This window comes from Equus asinus, chromosome 1 (assembly GCF_041296235.1).
Source record: "Equus asinus isolate D_3611 breed Donkey chromosome 1, EquAss-T2T_v2, whole genome shotgun sequence".
NCBI lineage: Eukaryota > Metazoa > Chordata > Mammalia > Perissodactyla > Equidae > Equus > Equus asinus.
Genome location: NC_091790.1, coordinates 22088198 through 22110270, shown reverse-complemented (window position 1 = coordinate 22110270; position 22073 = coordinate 22088198). Strand labels below are relative to the sequence as shown.

General features: G+C 41.1%; 1 protein-coding gene across 11 annotated transcripts in view; it reads left to right on the top strand.

The window, feature by feature from the left end:
- Nucleotides 1-22073, top strand: part of FAM120B (family with sequence similarity 120 member B) — an 82276-nt gene that overhangs the window by 18575 nt on the left and 41628 nt on the right. For 7 of the 11 annotated variants that reach the window (XM_070512376.1, XM_044760838.2, XM_044760839.2 and 4 more), the window contains exons 3-6: nucleotides 101-281; nucleotides 7972-8073; nucleotides 15531-15703; nucleotides 19672-19764. In XM_070512376.1, coding sequence (XP_070368477.1) covers nucleotides 101-281; nucleotides 7972-8073; nucleotides 15531-15703; nucleotides 19672-19764 — 549 coding nt within the window. Of the gene's footprint in view, nucleotides 1-100; nucleotides 282-7971; nucleotides 8074-15530; nucleotides 15704-19671; nucleotides 19823-22073 lie in introns of all 11 variants that reach the window. The other 4 variants (XM_070512324.1, XM_070512226.1, XR_011504205.1 and 1 more) reach the window with 3 other exon arrangements.

Sequence of the window (22073 nt, the reverse complement as noted above, 5' to 3'; positions counted from 1 at the left end):
AACACTGAGATGTGATAATAAGGTGTTAACTTTTTCTCTTTGAAGGTTACTGTTTTGTTTTTGTGGAGAATCAGTTGTCTTATATTTAAATTTTGAACAGGTTGCTCAAGCACAGCACGTCCAGGGAGAGAGCTACCTGGTGTACAACATCATGAGCAGTGGGGAGATTGAGTGCAGCAACACTCTGGAGGATGCGCTAGACCAGGCTCTGCCCAGCCAGGCCTTCGTTTACCGCCCTGTGCGGCAGCGCGTCTACGCTCTCTTACTCGGGGACGGCAGAGGTGAGTTGGTTGGTCTCTTAGTAATGGTGCTGTTTGGAGTTGAATCCTGAGAAACTGCCCAGATGAAGCAGAATGCATTCTTTCAGGACATGGATACAATTAAATAGGGTTTTGTTTCTCTGTAAAATCTATAGCTGAGAATACCACTTACATCTGTGCAAAATTAAGGGTAAATGCCCTGGGACATCTATATCTAATTAGCAAGCAGTTGATCAGTATTCATTAAAAGAAGAGTGCATTGTTTCTATAAAATGTCATATTTTTATGCCTTAAAAGGATTTATGCATTTTAAAAAATGTGAAAACCCTTTTCTCCTATAGGAGCATAGGGTATGTTTATTATTAGAAGACAATGTCTGCTTACTCTCCCTCAAAATGTGATTTTCATAAAATAATTTTATAAAATCTAGTATATCGTATTCTAAAATATAAGCAAAATTTTCCTTTAGAGTTTTTGTAATTAAGTTTATGTTTTTCCCCATCTATATTTCCATTGCACAATAGCAACAACGGTATAGGGAGAGGACTGCCAATGGCCAGAGCAGTAAACTTGGGAGAACCTTTAACACCAAGTCTAAAACTGACCAGGCTCTATAACCCTCTATTAGGGATAAGTGTAGGGGGAGTTGGGAGTGTAAAAGAGCACTTCTTGGTAGAGACTAAAGATGTTTAATGCATTTAGGTTCCTCTTGTATAAGGCCTTGCCCACCCTAAACAGGCCGACTGGAATGTCATGGTCTGATTTGAGAGTGCTGTGATGAGGAATGGGGTCCAGCACACTATCATCAGGACAAGAGACAGAAGCAGTAAGATCCTGGTGAGAGGATGTCTGTGGCCCTTTTACCTAAACTCCATTATTTCCAGACATATCAATATTATTATTAATATTATTCCAGAAAGTAAACTTTACGTAATCTAAAGGTGGTGATAGAACATCAGATTAAAATGTCCTAATTTTTCTTTTCTTTTGGTGGGGAGGAGTGGCAGAGTTCTTTGAATCCAGTTATTATTAGATTCCTTACACTACCCAGTATGTACTGCTTTCTCCCGTCTGTGCTGTGAGAGTTCAAACACTTATGTGACCTAAGGAAGACATGAGAAAGATGTTTAAACTGATTTAAAAACGGAAACAGAAGAACTGCGTAATAAACTTTGGGACCAGATATTGTTTAAATAATTTTTTTCTATTCTTTTTCTTATGTGGCTCTCTGCCCATATTCATTCTTAGCATGAATGATTACACATTGACTCTAATGATTAAAAAAAGTTATCTTCATCATGAGAAAACTTTACATTAAAGAATAATATTTGCCTGGAATTGTTTTTAGAATATTTTGTTAAATGAGGTTAAAATATATAAACTTCACTAATTTAAATTTCGTACTTTCTTAGTGCAAATTATTTACAGCCATATAGATGACTTTATTAGATAACCACAATAATAGGAAAAATTACTCAAATATGCTCGTGGATTATTAGATTTACCTGATTTTTTTCATGGTTGCTCTACTGTTTATAATATACATCTTTAACTTATCACAATTTGCTTTCAAATAGTATTATACCACTTTATGTGTAATGTGAAAACCTCACAACAGTATACTTTCATTCTCCCCATCATTTTTGCTATTGTTGCTTTATGTCTTCTGTATATTTTTTAAACTTTTTACTTTGAAGTAATTATACACTCAGAGAAGTTGCACAAATAGTATTTCGAGTTCCATGTACCCTTCACCCAGCTTCCCCTGAAGATGACATTTTGTATAATCAAGTATAGTATCAAAGCCAGGAAATTGACGTTGGTACAATACTTTTAAGTAGACTACAGACTTTATTCATTCTTTCCATTTTTTTTCCCATTCATTCATGTGTACGTATAGTTCTATAAAGTTTTACCCCATGTCACTATACAGAACTGATCCATTGCCTCATGTCACAATATAGAACTGGTCCATCGCTACATGTTACGATACAGAACTGGTCAGTTACCACAAAGAAACTCCCTCATCCTGCCTCTTTGTGCCCTGCCCTCTGTCTCTGTCCCCTGCTGTGACCACTAGTCTGTACCCTGTGTCTACACTTTGGTCATTTTGAGAGTGTTTTGTAAATGGCAACACATAGGACGTCATCTTTTGAGATTATGCATATATTTTAAACCCATAATACATGATTCTTATTTTTACTTTAAATCAGGGGAGGCAAACTTTTTCTGTGAAGGGCTGCGTGATGATAAATATTTTAGTCTTTGTGGGCCCCACAGTCTCTGTCACAAATTCTCAGCTCTGCTACTGTAGTGCAAAAGTGGACATAGACAGCGTCAGTGAAGGAGTGTGGCTGTGTGCCAAGAAAGCTTTATCTAGTTTTCCCGTGTCACAAAATCCGAATTTTATATAATATTCCTGTGTCACAGAATGTTCTTCTTTAGATAATTTTCTAGTCATTTAAGTAATATGAAAAGTGTTATTAGCTTTCAGACTGTATAAAAACGAGCCAGATTTCACCCATGGGCCGTTATTTTCCAGCCCTTACTGTAAACAGTCAGTTGTCTTTTATTAAAGTAATTAATAAATGAGAAAAAATGTTTCAGTACACCGTTTCTGGTACTCTTTATTCTTCTCTGTAGATACAAGTTTCCTTTAGTATTGTGTTTCTTCAACACAAGAACTTTCTTCCACATTTCTTGTTGTGCTCATTTTAATTTCCTGAGTTTTTTTTTCCTGAAAATATCTTTATTTCAGAACATAATTTTGCTGGATGTAGAATTTTAGGTATTTTTGTTCAGCACTTTAAAAATGTCGTTAGGTTGTCTGGCTTGTGTTGTTTCTCATGAGATGACAATGGTCCTTCTTCTTGTTGTTCCTCACATGTAGTAAGTGTTTTTCCCTCTGGCTTCTTTAAGATTTTTCACCCGATCACTGGTTTTTAGCAATTTGTTTAAGGTGAGCTGTGGAGTGGTTTACTCTGCCTTTATTCCACTGAGGATTCTTGAGCTGCTCGTATCTATGTTTCCTTTCAAATTTGAAAAAAAATTGAGCATTATTCCACCAAATATTGTTTTCTGTCTTCATTACTTTCATCTCTCACTCTGGGCCTCCAGTTACATGTATGGTTTACACCTCCTAGTGTCCCTCAGGCACCAAGACTAGTTTTGAAGGCTTTTTTCTCTCTGCTTCAATTTGGGTATTTCCTGTTGCTCTGTTTTCAAGTTTACCAAGCCTTTCTTTGGGAACATCTAATCTACTATTAACCCATCTGTCATTTCAGATACTGTGTTTTTTAGATATTTTTTTCAATCTTCCATTTCTTTCTTGTCTTCATGTTTTCCTTTAAATCCTTAAAATTATTCACATTAGCTGTTTTCAAGTCTTTGTTTACTAATTCCATCATCCTTCTCATTTCTGGGTCTGTGTCTGTTTATTGACTTTTCTCCTCATAATGGGTCCATGTGTTCCTACTTATTCTCATGTCCAGTAGTTTTTGATTTTATGCTGGAAGATTTTGGGTCTGTGAAGGGTATTGACTTCTGTTTCAGGGCCTGCCTTCCACTTTATTAGAGTGAGGCTATAGAAATCTCACCCTAGACCTAGAGTGGCCCCACTCCTGAGGCTCAGCCTTCCTGGGCTGTCACCTGAGTGCCAGGTATTTAATGAGGTCTCTGCACCTTGGCTGTTGGGACTCAATGTCTGGAGTCCCTTGCAGGCTCTAGTAGTTGGTCAGCAGGGAACCCAGTAGTTGTCTTGTCTGGCCTCACTGAGTTTTGCGCTGGACACACAGAGCTCAGTCCTCAACTAGGAGCTCAAGGGCACTCCAGTGCAGATTTCTGGGGCCCCTTTCTGCACCTCACCAACTCTCAAGTATGCCGCCCTGTAGTCCTAGCTGTTGTGACAGCCTTGATCTGCAGACTGTCTCCTTGTCACAGAGACTTTCTCACCTAGCTAGGGCTCTCTGTCCCTAGGCTGTAGTCTACAGAGTGTCTCTAGGTAGCATATTGGAATGATGACTGTCCAACACAAAAATGCAGTGCCTTCAAAAGTTTGCCCAGATCTGGAGCTGTTGGTGAGACGACTGGTCAGCAGCACCGCCATATCTTGGTTATCATGCCACTATCCTCTGGTCATCAGCTCTGCCCCATCTCAGCCATCCCTCACGGTCCTCTGGTCATCAGCTCTGCCCCGTCTTGGCCATCCCCTCGTGTCCTCTGATCATCAGCTCTGGCCCATCTCAGCCATCCCCTCGTGTCCTCCGGTCATCAGCTCTTCCCCATCTTGGCTGTACCCCGGCCCTTGTGTAGTATTCTAGGTGCTGATGAAGTTGAGTGCTAATATGATTCTTGTTCCTCTTATGGTCACTTTTTTTCTCTTGGAAAGTTTTTTTATATTCTCTATCTTTTATGTTTGAAAATTTTTCTCCCCTCTGTTATCTCTGTTTTCTTTTATTTGAACTGCTAAGAGATGGATGTTCAACTTCCTGGGTTGATCTGTGTTTCTTCATCTTTTAATTCCTGGTTTGTTTTCCCTACGTTATGGGAATATCTCACCACCTCATTCTCAGCTCTTATGGGAAAGTTTCCCTCCTTCCTTCCTCTCTCCATTGAGGCCCCTGTCCTGAGGCCCTGGATGAGTCCACAGCCTCTCTCTGTTCTCTCTACTGCAGCTCTGCCCATCCAGCTCCTCCCCGAACCCCTGGTATTGGTGACCCACCTTCCTCCCTTCCCTCTGTGCTCTCTGCTGACCTCCATGTGTTGGAGGCCCTTTTACACCCAAGCTGTCTCATTCACTTGCATTGCTTTAAAAACGATATCTATGTTGACAAATACAGAATTTATTTTTCTGGCTCAGGCCATTCTTCTCTGATCAATTCTATGTATCCCTCAAGCCCTTCAAAACGAACTCCTTCGAATTCCTCCCCTATTCCCTCGTCAAAAGTAGTGAGCTCCTCTCTGAAAGCACCTTGTGTTCTCGTTCTTCAGCTCCTCACAGTTTACACCTGCATGTTTGAGTGCTTATTTGTCTGATGTCCTCCTCACCATGGGGCTGTAAGCTGAGCTAGCAGGGACTGACTGTTCTCGGGATTTCTTCTGTGAATTAGGTGATCGATACATGTTTGTTCAGGAGTATCTGGATTTAGCAAGGCCTTCTTTAGAAAGGGGTAACTCTAATGGTTGAATTTCAGACACGGGAGGGAATTTGAGGTCTCTCAAATCCCACTAGGTGAGCAGCTGTCTCCAAGCCAGTCTGATTGGCAGGTGGGAGCCACTCATTTAAAGTGAGATTTAGAATCAAAGGTGCCTTTAACTCCACGGCTGTGGACTCTAAGCACCAGAGCCAAGCTCTTAAACTTGCACAGCTGTAGACACTAGATGTCCGAGTCAGAAGGCAAGGCACTGAATTCATATGTTGATACTTCAAAGTCCCTAATTATGGGTACAGTTTGGATACTGATCTATTGGATACTACAGTTCATCTGATTATGTTGGAGGGTGCTTCTTTATGGAGTGCTTGGTTGTGTTTTATATAGTTGAATATATGATATTTAGATGGCTCAATGGCCTTGTGGCCCCAAGGGGGAGAAACCTGAAGTCACTCAGTTTCTAGCCCATCCCTGGCTTCATACCCATTCTTACCTCTGATTCCAACTCTGTCTCTGTTTTTCAGTCTCCCTAATGTTATTCTTAGCTTAAACGCTATGAAACCTTATAAACTTCAGGAAATAGGAGAAACTCAGAAAGATGCAAAGTAAAGAATCTATTCTGTCTCCTCTTTACATCTCCCTGGTTAACAGTGTTGGAGGAAACCTGTGCACGTTGTCCTTTTTCCTGGTTGGTCTCTCTGCATTCTCACCCAGCAGACACTCTGGGAGTCCCCCATGGAAGTTGGAGAGGGCTGACAGTTTTGTGATGGGGTGGTCAGCCCTGTGTGTGATACTCACTGTCCAGTTAGTGTGGCACCTTGCAAAGTGCCTGTAGGCCATCAACTCATTAAAGTCCTAGACAGTGACCTAAAAGGTGATTTTTTTTCCCAAAAATGTACACAAAAAGAGTGTTTGGGAAGTTTTTCTATTTTTTTAAGGACTAAGGCCACATGCAATTATAGATTAAACCAGCAGTATAAAAATAGTACAGAATCCTAAGGACAAGTATATTTTTAAAGAAGCCTGGAGAGTTGTTACCAAACTGGAAAATCAGAGTATTTGAGGCATTAAAACTGACATTGCTTCTCCTCATTCTCTTTCCCCTGCCAGTGCCACCCCCACACATGCCTACAGACCCTCCAGATCATGTGAGAAGAGGAGGCACTTTTGAGAGTTTGTGTGTTCACATAATCTTGTCAGAGTTTTTAGGGAGCGAGGTTGGAAGTATAGACAGTTTCACAATTTTGTTCCCAGGGAGAACTGTCGTAGTTATATGTAGAAGATTTTATGAGAAGGACTCTGTATGAAGAAGACACAGTTCTTGCTGTCAGGAGGCCACGGTTGGGGTGGCTAGCTAGGGTAAGGAAGTAGCATCTGCTGTAGTCTAGCCAATAACCTGTGGTGGGACAAAGCGCGTGCTTAGGAGAAGGGTTTGATCCCCTAGTATAAAGGAAAAGTAGGAGTTAACCGAGTGCCCATCGAGGGAGGTGGGCTTCAGAGAGGAGGCTTGGGTGGGGAAGAAGAGAGTCCAGCCCAAGGAACACCATGTCCAAATGCGGAGGTAAGATGAGGTGTGGGAGTATGAGGGCCCTGAAGTACTCCAGCAGGGAGGCCTGATGTGGGAGTGAGAGCCAGGGGCTCCCTGGTCCACCCAGGCCAGCAGCATCTGGTTAGAATTGGTCATCTGTCCTTTTATTCTGGCACCTTAAGCAGCTATTGGGGGATCTTAGTGAGGGAGAGCAACCTGGTGAAACTTTCACTTCAACAAACGCAAAAACCAAAAACCTCTGTTTACAGGGGGAATGGTGAGGATGGGGAGGAGACTGAAGATGAGAAATGGTCAGGAGCCTGATCCAGCGGCCAGTGCCAGAGTGGAGAACAGGGATAGGCTTGTTGCGGAGAGAGTTTTTCTGACAGGGAGAGCCCTGAGGGAGGACAGGCCCTGCGGCAGCTAGAGGGAAGCAGGCGTGGGAGCAGGGAGTTCCCCTGCTGGAAAGAGACAGGCTAAGTGAGAACACAGATGGAGTGGGAAAGCCTTCTTTCCCCGTGGCTTTGCTGAGGAAGGTGGCAGAATGGAAGTCAAGCTGAACTCTTTATAGCAATTAACAGTCCACCCACATGCAAAAATGCCTTTGTTCTAGATTATTTCTAACAGATTTTGAATTGTCTGACATAATAGTTTTGATAGTTGCATAAAATACTGAATTTAGATCAGAAAGGATGATCATATTCCCACAGTTTTCCCTGTTTTCTGGAACAGTGTGAGGGGGGAGGGAAGCGAGAAGGACATTGTAGGCACCATCCAGGTGGTAAACTCTGCCTTGATTTCCTGAGCCAGCCATTCCCCCACCCCAGAGGCTGTTCTTGTTGAAAGATCCCTCAGATGGGAGAGTAGGGGGCCCTCTGTTGGTTGCCTGAGGCCCCTCTCAGTGACCTTGGACATGAGCATGGACTGTGCTCACCACTTGGATTAGCCAGGCAGAGGTGGTCTGTTGCTCTCTGAGTCTGGTGACAAGTGTTCGTACTCACACGCATCTCCTGACACAGCTTTCTTTTCTCAGATGATTCTAGCTCCTGCCCCACTGTCAAGGAGTGGTTTGTGTACTCTGGGAACCCGCTGAAGCACCCAGACCTCGTCAGGCCTCTGCCGATGAATCTTGCAGGTACAGACAGCCTTGATATAAATAAATCACTTGCTTGTTCACAGATGATACACATCTAATAATGGATTTGTTGTGGAAACATTTTTCCAGAACTGCACATAGACTAATTTTCATTTCAACCCTGGGCCTAAGAGGAATGTATCTATCTAGTAAAATTCTAAAACAGCAGAGGAAAGGGCATTACACAAATTTGCCCTGGCCAGCCTGTGTGTTGCTTGCTCTACCTCACTCCCTCAGCTCCTAACTCAAGGTCCACGCCAGGGGGAGAGAGAGAATCAGGCGGAGGAGCATGGTTGTGGGTCCAGGCCCATTACTGCCCATCCCCAGGGCCTGACGCCTAGTTGTTGCTCAGTAGACATCCAGTGAAGTAGCAGGATTGGGTTCTCCCTACTCTGCTTGAATCAGCTCTTCTCACCACTGAAAGTGTATTTTGATGAACTGGAAAGGAGAGAGAAAGGACAATTATTTTAACTGGAAGAGTCAGTTTTCTCCTCGTGACGGGTATCTTCAAACATGTAATGGGAGGGAAGGAAAAACAGGGTTCACCTAGAATCAGCTGAAGGAAATCCTTTCTTCCTATGAGTTCTTAACATCTGGAAAAGGTTGGGAATTCATGACTGTAGGGGACAGTGTCTCCATACAGACAGTTAGGAAGAGGAGGGTGGGTTTAGTGTTTATTCTTAGTGGCCCTTCTCATTGTTTCAGAGAGCAAATATTTTTCTAAAATTTTGATGTTCCATTTTTGTATCTGTTAAATTCTCTCATGTCACTATTATTTTCCATCACACAAGCCTGTAATTTACCAAATAAGGATTTGAGCACTGCAAAATGTTTTTCAATTGGAATTGTATTGGGAGAAAAATTGAGGAAAGTTATTACAGAATTTCCTTATTCTCTCAGTCAGTGATACACTCAAACCTAAAAAGGTACTTATTGCAAAAACAAATTCAGATGAATTGGCATTTGTTTTTACAGCAAGAAGTATTTTTTAAAAATAGCCAAAATAATTTTCCAGAAATGTTTTGTTGTTTGTGTAATTTTCATCTTATAGTATCTTTCCAAAAGTAATGTGGAAGTGGATTATTATAGTTCTCTTCATGGCATGATTTAAGGAGAATATTTGGCTATTCATTGTTATATTATGAGTTAATTTTAAAGGCCACTTCATATAATGTTTTAATAAACTCTAGAAGTCATGTAGTTATCAGAGAGACTACTTCTGGGGCTTATGAAACCATTCTCCCTGGCACTACTGGAATTGCAAAGCTTGTACTCATGGCCTGCACAGACTGCATGTCAGGATTCTGCTTCTAGAGGGAACTTGGGAAGCTCATTTCCTGCACAGAGGGCCTTGTCTAAAGGACATGTTCAGGACATTGCCAGAGACCTGGAAGCGTGACTTTAACTGTTGTTGCAGGTGGTTTAGACAAATGACTCTCTTTGTTTGTGCTTATGTTCATAATGATACAAAAATGACAAAACTTTAATATTTAATGCCTTTCTATATCCATGAGGAAAAATACCAAGTGGTTTTTAGATTAAAATGAAAGATGGACCATCCACATTCCTGTCACAGCATTTTCCATTGATCAAACAGTGTATGATTAAAGACAGTGGAATCCTGCTGATTGATCCTCTCTTTCTACTGTGTCAGGAAACCTACCTTATACATAGGTGCCACATGATCTTTTCCGTGACTAGAGCAGTTGCTCCCAAGTCAGACCAGCAGCAGGGTTGTCACAGAGTTGAGCATTACCTTGGGACACCATATCTGATGTTCCTTGTTCTCCTGAGATAGTTTTAATTAGCTTGATCTCATAAATGCTGCATTTTCAGTCCCCAATATAGTGGCCAGAGTGCTCTTTTTGTTTGTTTTTTTGGCTGAGAAAGATTCACCCTGAGCTAATATCTGTTGCCCATCTTCCTCTTTTTGCTTGAGGAAGATTTGCCCTGAGCTAACTTCCATGCTAGGCCTCTTATTTTGTATGTGAGTTGCTGCCTCAGCATGGCTGCCAATGAGAAGTGTAGGTCCGCACCCAGGAACTGAACCTGGGCTGCCAAAGTGGAGCGAATCGAACTTAACCACTAGGCCATGGGACCAGTCCCTCAGAGTATTCTTTTTTTAAAAAAGACTTTTTCCTCTGTTAGCACAATAAGTTAATGCTCATGTTGTTTTTAAATGGTAGAAATAAAAAAGAAATCACAGATCTTTTTCAATAAAGTGGAAAGGAGATAGAAGGGGAGCAGAAAAATTATAGAAATTACCTAAAAATTAGGAAAGGGAAAGAATTAAAATGACCTGCCAGGGAGTAGAAAAATAAATTTTATTACTGATATATTTTATTCAGGAATCTCATTTAAATGCATATATTCCCATCTGTGTTCCCGTCTTTGTGTGTGTGTATGTCTAGGATATATATACACATTTGGATATATATATATATACACACACATACACACACATATATATTCCTATATATATATATATACACACACACACATTCATATATATTATCTATATTACATGTCATTTATCTTAAAATATGTCATGAAAGATGATGTTTCTGATAACACAAGTAGGGTGTACCTTGAAGTTTAGCTTCCTTTCCCCAGACACAACTCTTAAATGTCCCTCAAGTTGTCCGTGTGTGTGTTCATTCCCAGGGCACAACTCCACTCTCATTCTTCCTCATGTACAGATGTTCTGCATTTTGTGAAGTGAGTCTTGGACCAAACAACAGGCAAGCATTTGAAATTGCTTTTTTATCTTCAGAACTGGAGATTCTTCTTTAGACAGTGTCATTTTTTCATCATTATAAGCATATCCTTATTATAGAAATCTAGAAAAGTTAATTGCACACATCTAATTGGTAATTTGTCTATATAGAATGATTGTTTTAAAGTGTTGTTCAAGAATCAGTAAGTAAACTTACTATTTCTTGGCTCTATAAGGACATTTGACTCACCAAACTCTTGCAGATCATCTTAGAAGACTATTTTACAAAATGAAATGAGGTCAAGTGATACATTTCATATTTGACTCATTCCATCATTGGTTAAACAATTGTAGTGAAGTTTTCTTTGTTCATCTCCTCTTATATACACTTTTGAAGATTTTCATGTTGACACTTGATGTATACAGGTCAAGAAGGTCTTATCAAATCTTAGAGGTTCCTCTGGCTGGTACAAGTGCATGAACATGCACTTGGTGAGGAGATGCTCACATGGATGCCAGCCTCTCGACCAGCCCGTCTGATGTCAGGGATCAAGATAAATGGATTTAAAACCTCAATAGTGGTTTTTCTTCTATTTATAAAAATAATTTGAAGCTTTGCAAATAAATGTGTTACAAATACACGTGAGTCACAAGCTAATGGTTGAATTTTACACTGACTGCTTTTTATAGCCACATTCACTGTATTTTGAATGCATTAGATAGAAGCAGTATAACTTCCATTTTGCATGAAGTTAGATGACTCCTCCATCTAAGTGTAGGGTTTAATATTTTGAGATGGCAGTGCATTCTACTCCATTTATATCTGAAGGAATTTTTTTGCCTATTATAAATAGGCTCTTGAAATCCATCCAGCCAGAGTAAAGATTCAGTTTGCGTGTGAATAGTCAAGGCTTTAAATTTTGCTTTCTCTTGGCCGGGAATTCTCTGCCAAGCAGAGAATGCTAAATAAATATTCATTTAAATTGAACTTATGGGTTAAAACCTTCACAAGTAAATTTAAGACATAAGATATATTCAAGTTAATTTCCAGATGTTTCACTTCTCATCTCCTGAGAGTAGACACAAGCCAGGTAGTTTTATGGTTTTTCTCACCCTAGGAATATGCAAGGAAGATAATCATAAGATAATTCTAAAACCTAGCTATTAAAATACTTACTTCTGTATAAAAAGCACGTAGAAGTGGCATGGCTTAGAATCTAGGGGTATCTTTATTCATTCACTTGTGTTTATAGCTGTAAAAACACAAACAGGCCATTGCTTTGTTACTGATGAGGTGTGTCCAGCAACCCTCCACCCAGAGATTGGGTCCTCAAGACAGTCTTCAGAGTTGTCATTCATAGAAACGACCTTCTTCCCCGCCCTCTGCTCTGCCCTCTGGGGCTCAGTTCCTCTTGAAAAGCTCCTAGGCTTTTCTGTCCATCTATTAATACAAAAACTTTTAGCAAGTCAGGAAATTAGGTTTTTGAAACTGATGAGTTTTAGATGAGATGCTAGTTGGTGACCTAGAGACCAGATTGCTTGTTTAGGTCTCTGAATTGTTCTTTGAAACATCTCAGCTGCCCCTGGAGCTTGGGTGAAATGTGAGGGCCACCCTTGATCTTTTCTGGCAGAGTCTGTCTGTGCCCACGACCTAGGTGAGTGTGTGCGTGTGTGTGGCAGGGAGAGAGGAGCTCTCTTCCACAGCAGATAGTTTTAGCTGCTCTCCTCTGAGCTGATCTGCCTTCGAGTTCTGATCAAAATATGTTTCTTCTAAACTGAAATTGCTAACAATTTCCTTTGTGTTTGGTAGGCTCAGCCCTCAGGTTGTCACACCAGAGTTAAAAACCAGTTTGCTTAGAGCAAGTTTACCCGTAGAAGAGAACTAATCTAATGGTCCTTCAAAGAAATTCATGCTCTCCCTGGTCACGGGTCAGCTGAGCAGTCTCTGGGTGGATGGGAGGAGCCCACACTTTACTGCACTTAGGAAACGAACCAACAAGCATCTGACTCAGGCCTTTCTGCAGAGTCACCAGAGCCTCTCCATGTGCTTGAGGGATGTGCCGCTTGTGGCGTAAAAGACAATAACCTCAGAACATGCTATCTTGTATTAAAAATAAAGATCCTCACCTTCTGGAGGAAGCTGTAGAGATCGCCGACAATGTACAGATGGGCATTCAATCCTTATTTCTTGATTAAATAAGTTACTGGTTGAATTTAGATTAAAATTCTCTGATATTAAAGAGATTGATGAGGGCGTGGTTTTTCAAATGTGTGGTTTTCTATAATCTATTATGTATCATTGGACTTTCTCAAGGACCGATTTCTTTATTATTGGTAAGTTATTCTCTTTTTGTCTGTGTAAGTGATTTCGTAGCTTTTTGTTGAGGAATGTGGAGTGGCCTTCTGTCTTTGCCTGCATCAGAATCATCTGGAGGGCATGACACAACAGATGCTGCGCCACCCCTGGAATTTCTGGTCCAGTAGGTCTTGTATGGGACCCAAGAATTTGCATTTCTGACAAGTTCCCAGATGATGCTAAGGCTGCTGATCTGATAAAAGATACAGGGGATGTAAAATAAAACCCATCAGTCTGTAAGTTGCTTACCAGCTTTTTTGTTCCTTACGTGTCATAGCCTCCAGATCCTGAGACCTGAATAAATCATCCCCTCCATCCAGATGGGTTCCCTGGTACCTACAATTCTGGATGCGCTGCGAGTCCTGCACGGCCCTGCTGTGGAAGCTACACTCTGAGACCCTGTCCTTTTCTATTGCAGTCAAGAAGCCATCACCCTGGAGTCTTCCTCTGCCCTCTGCCTACTGTGTCCCCTAACCACCTCTTAGTTCATGACTTCTTCCATCCCCACTGTAGCCTGAGTCATCTCTCAGAGCACACATCTCATCACGGTGTACTCTGAGGCTAACGCTTCCGTTCCTTCCCATCATTCTTGGGATAGAGACCTTAGCCGCTGTGTCTCCCTTCCCTGGAACTTGCTCTTTCCTTCCTCATTGTAATTAATTCCCACTAGCTCTTCATATTGCTCTTCCTTCTGTGATGCTCCCTCTCTTCACAGTTCATCTACTGCACTGCATGCTCTCAGAGTCTCACACTTGGGGATGCATGTGTGCTCCACTGGATTGTGCACTCTCTGCGGGCAGACACTGAGGCTTTCTCATTCCCCCTCATGTCTCCATCACCTGCCGTGATGGCCGGCATCTGGTGGTTCCTTGGAAGTAGATGTCCAGTGCATGATTGGTGGGATGTTGGATTGATGGGTAGGAGGGAGGGTTCTGTCGGATGCCCATTGCTGCCTCCTTTTAGTCCCAGAAGAAATAATCTTCATGGAGCAAAGGCCAACCCAAAGGTTCCTGGTCATCTCTTCCATGGAAACTCCTTCTGTGCCCCTGCCCTGATTCACTTATTACTCTTTGACCTTCAGTATTCCTCTGGGGAGATCTTCATGGTCTTATATTGCAGTGTGTTTGCATGGCAGCCTTTGCCTGCAAGCTCTACCAAAAGAGTGACTGTCCATCTGTCCTATGGGGCTTCTCAGGACCTAGCAGCACACCTGGAATTGCAGGCATCAGAATATGTGAATTCTCAACCTTCACAGAAACATTTGTGACAACATGGGTGAGAAAAAGGCTGGTACACTGGTTGGCTGGTTTTATTTTTCTTACCCTCCTATCTTTTTTTTTAAAGATTTTATTTTTTTCCTTTTTCTCCCCAAAGCCCCCAGTACATAGTTGTATATTCTTCGTTGTGGGTCCGTCTAGTTGTGGCATGTGGGACGCTGCCTCAGCGTGGTCTGATGAGCAGTGGCATGTCCGCGCCCAGGATTCAAACCAACGAAACACTGGGCCGCCTGCAGCGGAGCGCGCGAACTTAACCACTCGGCCACGGGGCCAGCCCCCCTCCTATCTTTTATTAGCCACAGACTGGGAAGTATCTTACCTGCGTAGCTAAGCCCATTCCATCCAGTTTTGTCCCTACTGGGAATGAATAACAGGCACAAGCGCTGTCACTATTCGCTTGCTCAGGAAGTTTCGCATTTATCACTGCCACTATGATTGGTTTTAAGTAGATCTCGTGAAGCTGAATTTTTTTGTATTAAACTCTTATATGTAAGCAAATGAGGCAAACACCACGTAAACTCTGTGCACTGTCCGTGTCAGTGCACTCTACTGGGCACTTGGCCTCCCAGCTGTGCTCATGAGTATTTTATGCACATTGAAGAAAGGGCTAGAGCTTGCATTCTAGAATGTGCTTATGTCTGGAAGGTAGGGTTGTAGATTATTTTTATTTTATCTTTATGCTTTTCTATTTTTCTAAATTTGTTCCATTACATAACTTTTATAGTCAGAAAAAATGCTTTTCAGCTACCTTAGTATATTTGAAATAACTGTGATAATGGAATATTCTTCATTTACCTTAGATCAGGGGCTGGGAAACTTTTTCTGTGAAGATAAGTAAATATTTCAGGTTTTTTCAGATAGTTTTCATATAGTAAATATTTTAGGTTTTTTGGGTAATATGATCTCTGTTGCAACTACTTGAGTCTGTGTTTAAAGTATACTGGAAGCTCTGATTATGTTTACGTTCTAGTTCCTTTAAGCTTTAAAGCCCAAGGATGTCAGGAAGGGAAGAGGTTAGTGTCCTCTATTCTTTTATTGTAGTTCTACAAGAAGCATGTTATGACTTGCTAGTGCAAAGAATAATGGTAAATGGACTTTTTTTAAATAGGGGGAACGCCTAGTTTGAAACTCTTGTGGCTGAACCAAGAGCCAGAAATACCAGCCCGGCGCTTGGACACACTCCTGGCCTGTTTCGACCTTTCCTCCTCAAGAGAAGAGCTGCAGGCGGTGGAGAACCCTTTCAAAGCGCTGTGCTGCCTCTTGATCTACCTCTTTGTGCAGGTGACCTTGGCTCTGTGTTCTGATCACTGCAGTCGCTCCTCACTCTTGGCCCTCCTCTCTTGTGGGGTGCAGTGCCCTGGGATGTAGCCATAGGCCAGTCCCCTGCATCATCTCCATCCAGTGTCTGCTCCGTGAACACTAGTCCTATGAAATGCGCTAAAACCAAAACAAGGGTTCTGTATTGGCATACGATCAAGAAGCCCTGTTTACTCTCAGACTTAGAGGTTTATAATGCGCATGACTGTGATAGAGGCTTGGGAAACCTCTCAGGTGAAGGAACCTGCTTTCACTTTGTCTATGCTTTCCAAGCTTTTTGAGCTGTGGAGTAGCTCCCTTGTGCTCGCGTCACTGCTCGGGTGCTTATTACTGTTCCTGGGGTTTTGTGTAGTGGGGAGAAGGTCTGGCTCCACAGTCTAGCTGACCTGGCTGGAGTTCCAGCTTTCCCTTAGGAGCTCTCCACTCCTGGGCAAATGACTTCAATTTTCCTGAGTCACATTCATTCATTCATCTAACAAATGTTTATTGAGCACTTAGCCTCATGTTCCAATCTGAGAACAAGGGAGTAGCTACTTCCTGGGATTATGGGGCAGTCATGTTACAGAAAACCTGAGAAGCGTTTGAGAGGTGCCCATTGACGTGTCTGGAGGATGATCCCCAGTATCCTCAGCATTAGTGTTCTCCTCACTTACTAACTCAGGAGTCGTGGGCCGCGTCCCAGGAGTGCAGTACGAGGTCCTAATCAGTATCCCTCAACAGGGTGGAAAATTTCTTTTTCGTTAGTTTTACACTTAGTTTGTATGTGAAGATTATAAAGGCCAGTGAAAAGATTGGCCTTTAAATAGTGTTCCCCATCCATGGTGATGCTGGACACCTCAGAAGAAGAAGGGCCTAGGTCCCTCCACCCCAGCCCTTCTCCCCACTGCCCTTCGCCAGCTGCATTATGTTAAAATGATTTTTGTCTCACTGTGGTCATAACAAGTCCTTCACAATCATCTATTTCTTCAACTCATTTAGACTTTCTCAAAACTCTTGGCCCTTCAAGCCACCTTGTCTTCTCTACTGATCTCCGAATGTGATGTCTCTTGGGTCTGCTTTGGCATGACCATCAAATTTTCATTTGCCTGGATTAGGAAGCTTTGTAATTTTGTTTTTCAAACACGAATTCACTTTACAAATTATTGTCTTTAAGAAACTTACTCTTATTGTAGACTTACATTTCGAGGGGACCTTATACTGACTTCTCCTTTCTAAATGTCCTCTTGGCCCTGCCACTCTATAGCTAGATCTGCATTTGCAGTTTGTGAAAACGTGGACTGAGTAAGTAACTCAGAGATGTTACTGCTTCATTATTGGTTTCACATGCATCAGTATAAACTTCAGTTTTTGCATTATTATTTTGAGTAGAATGTTTCTTTGCGCGAGACTTAGCAAGTATAAATTAATAGAGGACAGCAGGATTATTTAATATTTAAGTGTAAAAAGATACTTCTTTTGATATTGTTATATATTCATGCATATATTACCAGTTAATATTTTCTGTCCGTTGTTTATTAACCCACAGGTGGCTGTGGCTGAAATGAGCCATGGTGGGAATTGGGAAGTGGAAGATAACCACTAGCTGAGTTTTCTCATCCTTAACAATAAGTGTGTTTTCTTCTCAATGTTGTATGTGTCTATATGGATAGTAATGCCGTGTGTTAGCACTCCTAGGACGTACATTTTGAATTATTCTTTCCAGCAGGAGAGATGGGTTGTTGAGCCCATTTGTAGTTACTCAATATAGCTCTGCTCGGTTATGAAAAACCACTTCCAGCAGAAAAAAACCCAAATGGCAGAATAGTAGCTTTACATCTCATATGTTTATATGAACCTGAAGCAAAACAAGCATCAGGGGGACAACTTCCGCTTTCACCTTCTTTCTACTAATTGCCTTTTAAATAAAAATCTCTTGAGTTTAAGTCAGTATGAGATAGGCTCGATGTTGGTTTGACTTAAAGCACACATTTAAATTGGAACTTTCTAAAACTGGGAAACAACAAAGCAACACCTCAGTGGTATCCCATAGATTAAGAAGGTACTGTATTATTGTTCATAGGGATAATTGTTCTCTCAGGGTTAATAAGGCTAAAAAGATAAATTTACAAAAATGTTATACTTCTATATGGTTAAGCCTAAATTAGATGTTTGGATGTACAGTATGGCTTAAAATTACGTACTTTTCAGTGTACAAAACTTATAGAAAATCTAAATGCTCTCAGTTAGTCCAACCTGCAAGTTAACAACAACAAAATTTTTATTAAAGGCTTACCTGAGAAAATTCTCTGCAAGGGTAAGTTTACACCATAGAAAGTATACATGTGTTTTATAATGTATAATAGAGCAAATACTTTATAATAATAATATCCAATATGTGAAATTCTAAAAACTTGGTATCACTAAGAATCAGACACCCTCTGATATATTTTAGATTGTTAACCACAAAGGTGGTGGCAGAGTATAAAATTGGTTAACTGTGAAAAAATATGACATATGAAATAGTTATTCTTTTCTCATAGGTTGATATTTAAAATCAGCCTTCTTTAAGAGTTGCTAATGGCAAGAAGTAGAATTACGTGCCAACAAACTTAAGTCTAGATGGAGAGAGATGGGGGTTTATGGATTTACAAAGAATGTATTCTCTTCTTGGTCTTACTTGTATGATTGGGATCTTTTTTCTTGGTCAAAAGCACTACACATTTGTAGATTTTTTGTTTTTCCCTGAAATAATTATAACTGTCATTCATACAAAGTCAACAACTGCTTTGTAATAAAAATGGAGTAGGACAGCTCTGGGGTCAGTGAGAATGTCAGTGGGTCTTAGCATCACTCAGTGTCTCATGACGGGTGCAGGTGACAGTGCAAAAGTACATGCCAGCTGAGAGCCTAGACACCATCTTCCTCCAAGAGAAACTGGGCAGGTCACAGTTAGGGGAAGCAGGAGTCCCCCATGAACAGTCTTTCAGACTTTTGGTGGCATCATTTTTCTTGGGAGCACCCATGTTAGCTGTTTTTTATCACCCAGGAATAATCAAAATTGTTCCCCATGGGTGTGTTATTGTTTTCTTATTTTTTTCCCTCAAGCCTTTACTTGCCACAGATGCGTTCCCCTACAAAAGGAAGTTTTCGTATTCTTAGGGTGACGGTGGAACTGTTTTACAAGTGGATACTGTGGTGCTTTTATCTGGCTAGCAGAATTTGGTGGCTGGGCTACAAAAGTTGCCGCCTTGTCATCCTGTGCGAGGTGGTGCAGTAGAGCAGTCTGCTGTTGATGGCATCAGCCTGGCTCTGTCTTCTGTGCTCTCAGGTCCTCTCCTCATTTCCACAGTTTGCTTCAGACCCAGCTATTCCCCATCTGTTGCTTTCTCCATGTTGCTGTCTCTCCTTGTTTCTCTCTCACATCTTGGTTAGACATTTTGATTCCACAAAGGATTGGAGGGGACTCATTTTGGGGATGCTGGTTTCCTTTAAACTGGATCCAAGGACAAAAGTTTCATCTGGGCTGGTGAGGGTAAATGTTTATCCCAGCCCTAACCAGTCCAGCTCAGGCCAGCTGTGGGTGCTCTCTGTCTGGGAACCCTTGAATTGCCAGCTCTGGACATTTGTGCCAAAAAATGATCACCTGTATCTCCCTAGGACTGAGACCTGGTCATAGCTCCTGATTCCTCCCAGGTGCACTGGGGCTTTCTGCATTGCTAGAGAGTATCCAGGCTCCCTGTCCAGCTTCCCTGGGCATTGTGGAGATCTTTACACCAGGACTGTGGATGGGGGTAGGGAGGTCAGGCATACTCACTTCTGCTTGCATCTTCTCTGCTGCCCGGCTGCTGCCTGAGGTCTAGACACACCGTGTGTGGGTGCCTGTGCTTAGTGTTAAGATATATTTGTCCAGATTTTCCCCAGAACTAATGCTGGGCTCTCTTTTTCACTTTCAGGTGGACACTCTGTGCCTGGAGGATCTGCATGCTTTCATTGCTCAGGCCTTGTGTCTCCAAGGAAAATCAACTATGCAGCTTGTAGACTTACAGGTACTGGCATGACTGATTGATTGTCACAGTTCGGAAGACACCTCATCCTGACCAAAGGGTCAGTGCTCTTGCCAGCTTTTTTTTTTTTTTTTTTAATTTTGGTGGGTATTTCACAGAAAAGATCAAGAAGGCATGTTTAGTCAAGTTGTCTCATGATACAGTGGTGTGGCTTCCTCCCTCAAACAGCTGAACCTAGAGTCCTGGCAGGCTAGTTAAAGTTGTGAACAGCATCCCACACTCCAGCGCTCTGTGAGCAGCTGGGTCAAATGCTAGCAAGCACAGCCTCATTCCAGTTTTGAGGGCCTTGTCATTTTTGATACTGTCTCAGTATTCTAATAATTTGAAGGGAAGTTTGATCCTTTATAAACCTTACTAAACTTTGGGAAAATATAATGCCTTTTCCTGGCATTAGTAATTTTGGCTCGTATGCATCCTGTCCTGTTTTGTCCCTGGGCCTTGTCTCCCAGGCCACAGCACCTGCTCTTGGAAGGTGGTCACGTCATACCTCCCAGGTGTTCGTTCCCAGCTGCTTGCTTATCAGGTTTTCAGTAAAGATGTTTGATAGTGGAGACAGTGCACTTCATCCAGGAGGTCCATCTTCTGTACTGTTCTATTCAGTGGAAAAAGCTAATAAAGCAATATTTTAATGTAACCTCAGAACTCTTACATTCTGGGTTTAATTCATAAACTAATTCTCATAGCAGTCCAGTTAAACGAACAGTCCCAGACTTTTTCTTTTGTATCAGCAGTTTTATTACATTATTTGCAAAGAAGTTATTTTTAAAAGTGGATTTTTTTTCCTCCCTTTGGCAAAACACAATTTTAAAAAGTGAATTTTGAGTTGTTAGTAGGTTAATAATAATTCTGTTTTTTTATTGGGATATAATTGATATACAACTTTATATTAGTTTCAGATGTACAGCGTAATTATTGGATACACCCATGTGTCCCTTAATGACTGGGATACGTTCTGAGACACACTTTGTTAGGCACTGTTGTCACTGTGTGAGCATCATAGCTTATACTTAAACCCAGATGGTACAGCCTACTACACACTTAGGCTGTATGGTACTAATCTTATGGGACCACCATCATACATGCAGTCCATTGTTGACCAAAATGTCACTGTTTGGTGCATGACTTTATTTGTATATTTTGCAAAATGATCACTACAATAAGTCTAGTTAATATTCATCATGCATAGTTAGAGAATTTTTTTTCTTGTGCTAACTTTTAAGATTTACTTTCTTAGCAATTTTCAAATATGCAATACAGTATTATTAACTGTAGTCCCCATGCTGTACATTATATCCTCATGACTCATTTATTTTATAACTAGAAGTTTGTACCTTTTGACCTCCTTTACCCATTTGGCCCACCCCCATCACCCGTCCCTGGCAACCACCAATCTGTTCTCTGTGTGTGAGCTCAGTTTCTGGGGTTTTTTTGTAGATTCTACATATGAGTGAGATCATTTGGTATTTGTCTTTCTGTCTGACTTATTTCTTTTAGCATAATGCCCTCTAGGTCCATCCATGTTGTTGCAAGTGGCAAGATTTCATTCTTTTTTATGGCTAAATAATATATATATCTATTTTCTTTTTCTGCATTTTCTTGATCCATTCGTCCGTTAATGAACTCTTAGGTTGTTTCCATGTCTTGGCTATTGTTAATAATGCTGCAGTGAACATGGGGGCACAGATATCTCTGAGATAGTGATTTCATTTTCTTCAGATATATACCTTGAAGTGGAATTGCTGAATCATATGGTATTTCTATTTTTAATTTTTTGAGTCACCTCCATTCTGGTTTCCATAGTGGCTGTACCAGTTTACATTCCCACCAACAGTGTGCAAGGGTTCCCTTTTCTCCACACCCTTGCCAACACTTGTTATTTCTTGTCTTTTTGATAATAGCCATTCTGACAGGTGTGAGATGATATCTGAGTGTGGTTTTGATTTGCATTTCCCTGTTGGTTAGTGATGTTGAACACCTTTTCATGTACCTGTTGGCCATTTGTATGTCTTCTTTGGAAAAATGTCTGTACAGATGTTCTGCCCATTTTTTAATTGGATTGTTTGCTTTTTTGCTATCGAGTTGTATGAGTTTTTTATATATTTTGTATATTAATCCCTTATCAAATATATGGTTTGCAAATATTCTCTCCCGTTTGGAAGGTTGCCTTTTAATTTTCTTGATGATTTCCTTTGCTGTATAAAAACTTTTTAGTTTGATGTAGTCCCACTTGTTTATTTTTGCTTTTCTTGTTTATTTTGCTTTTGTTGCCTATACTTTTGGTGTCAGATCTA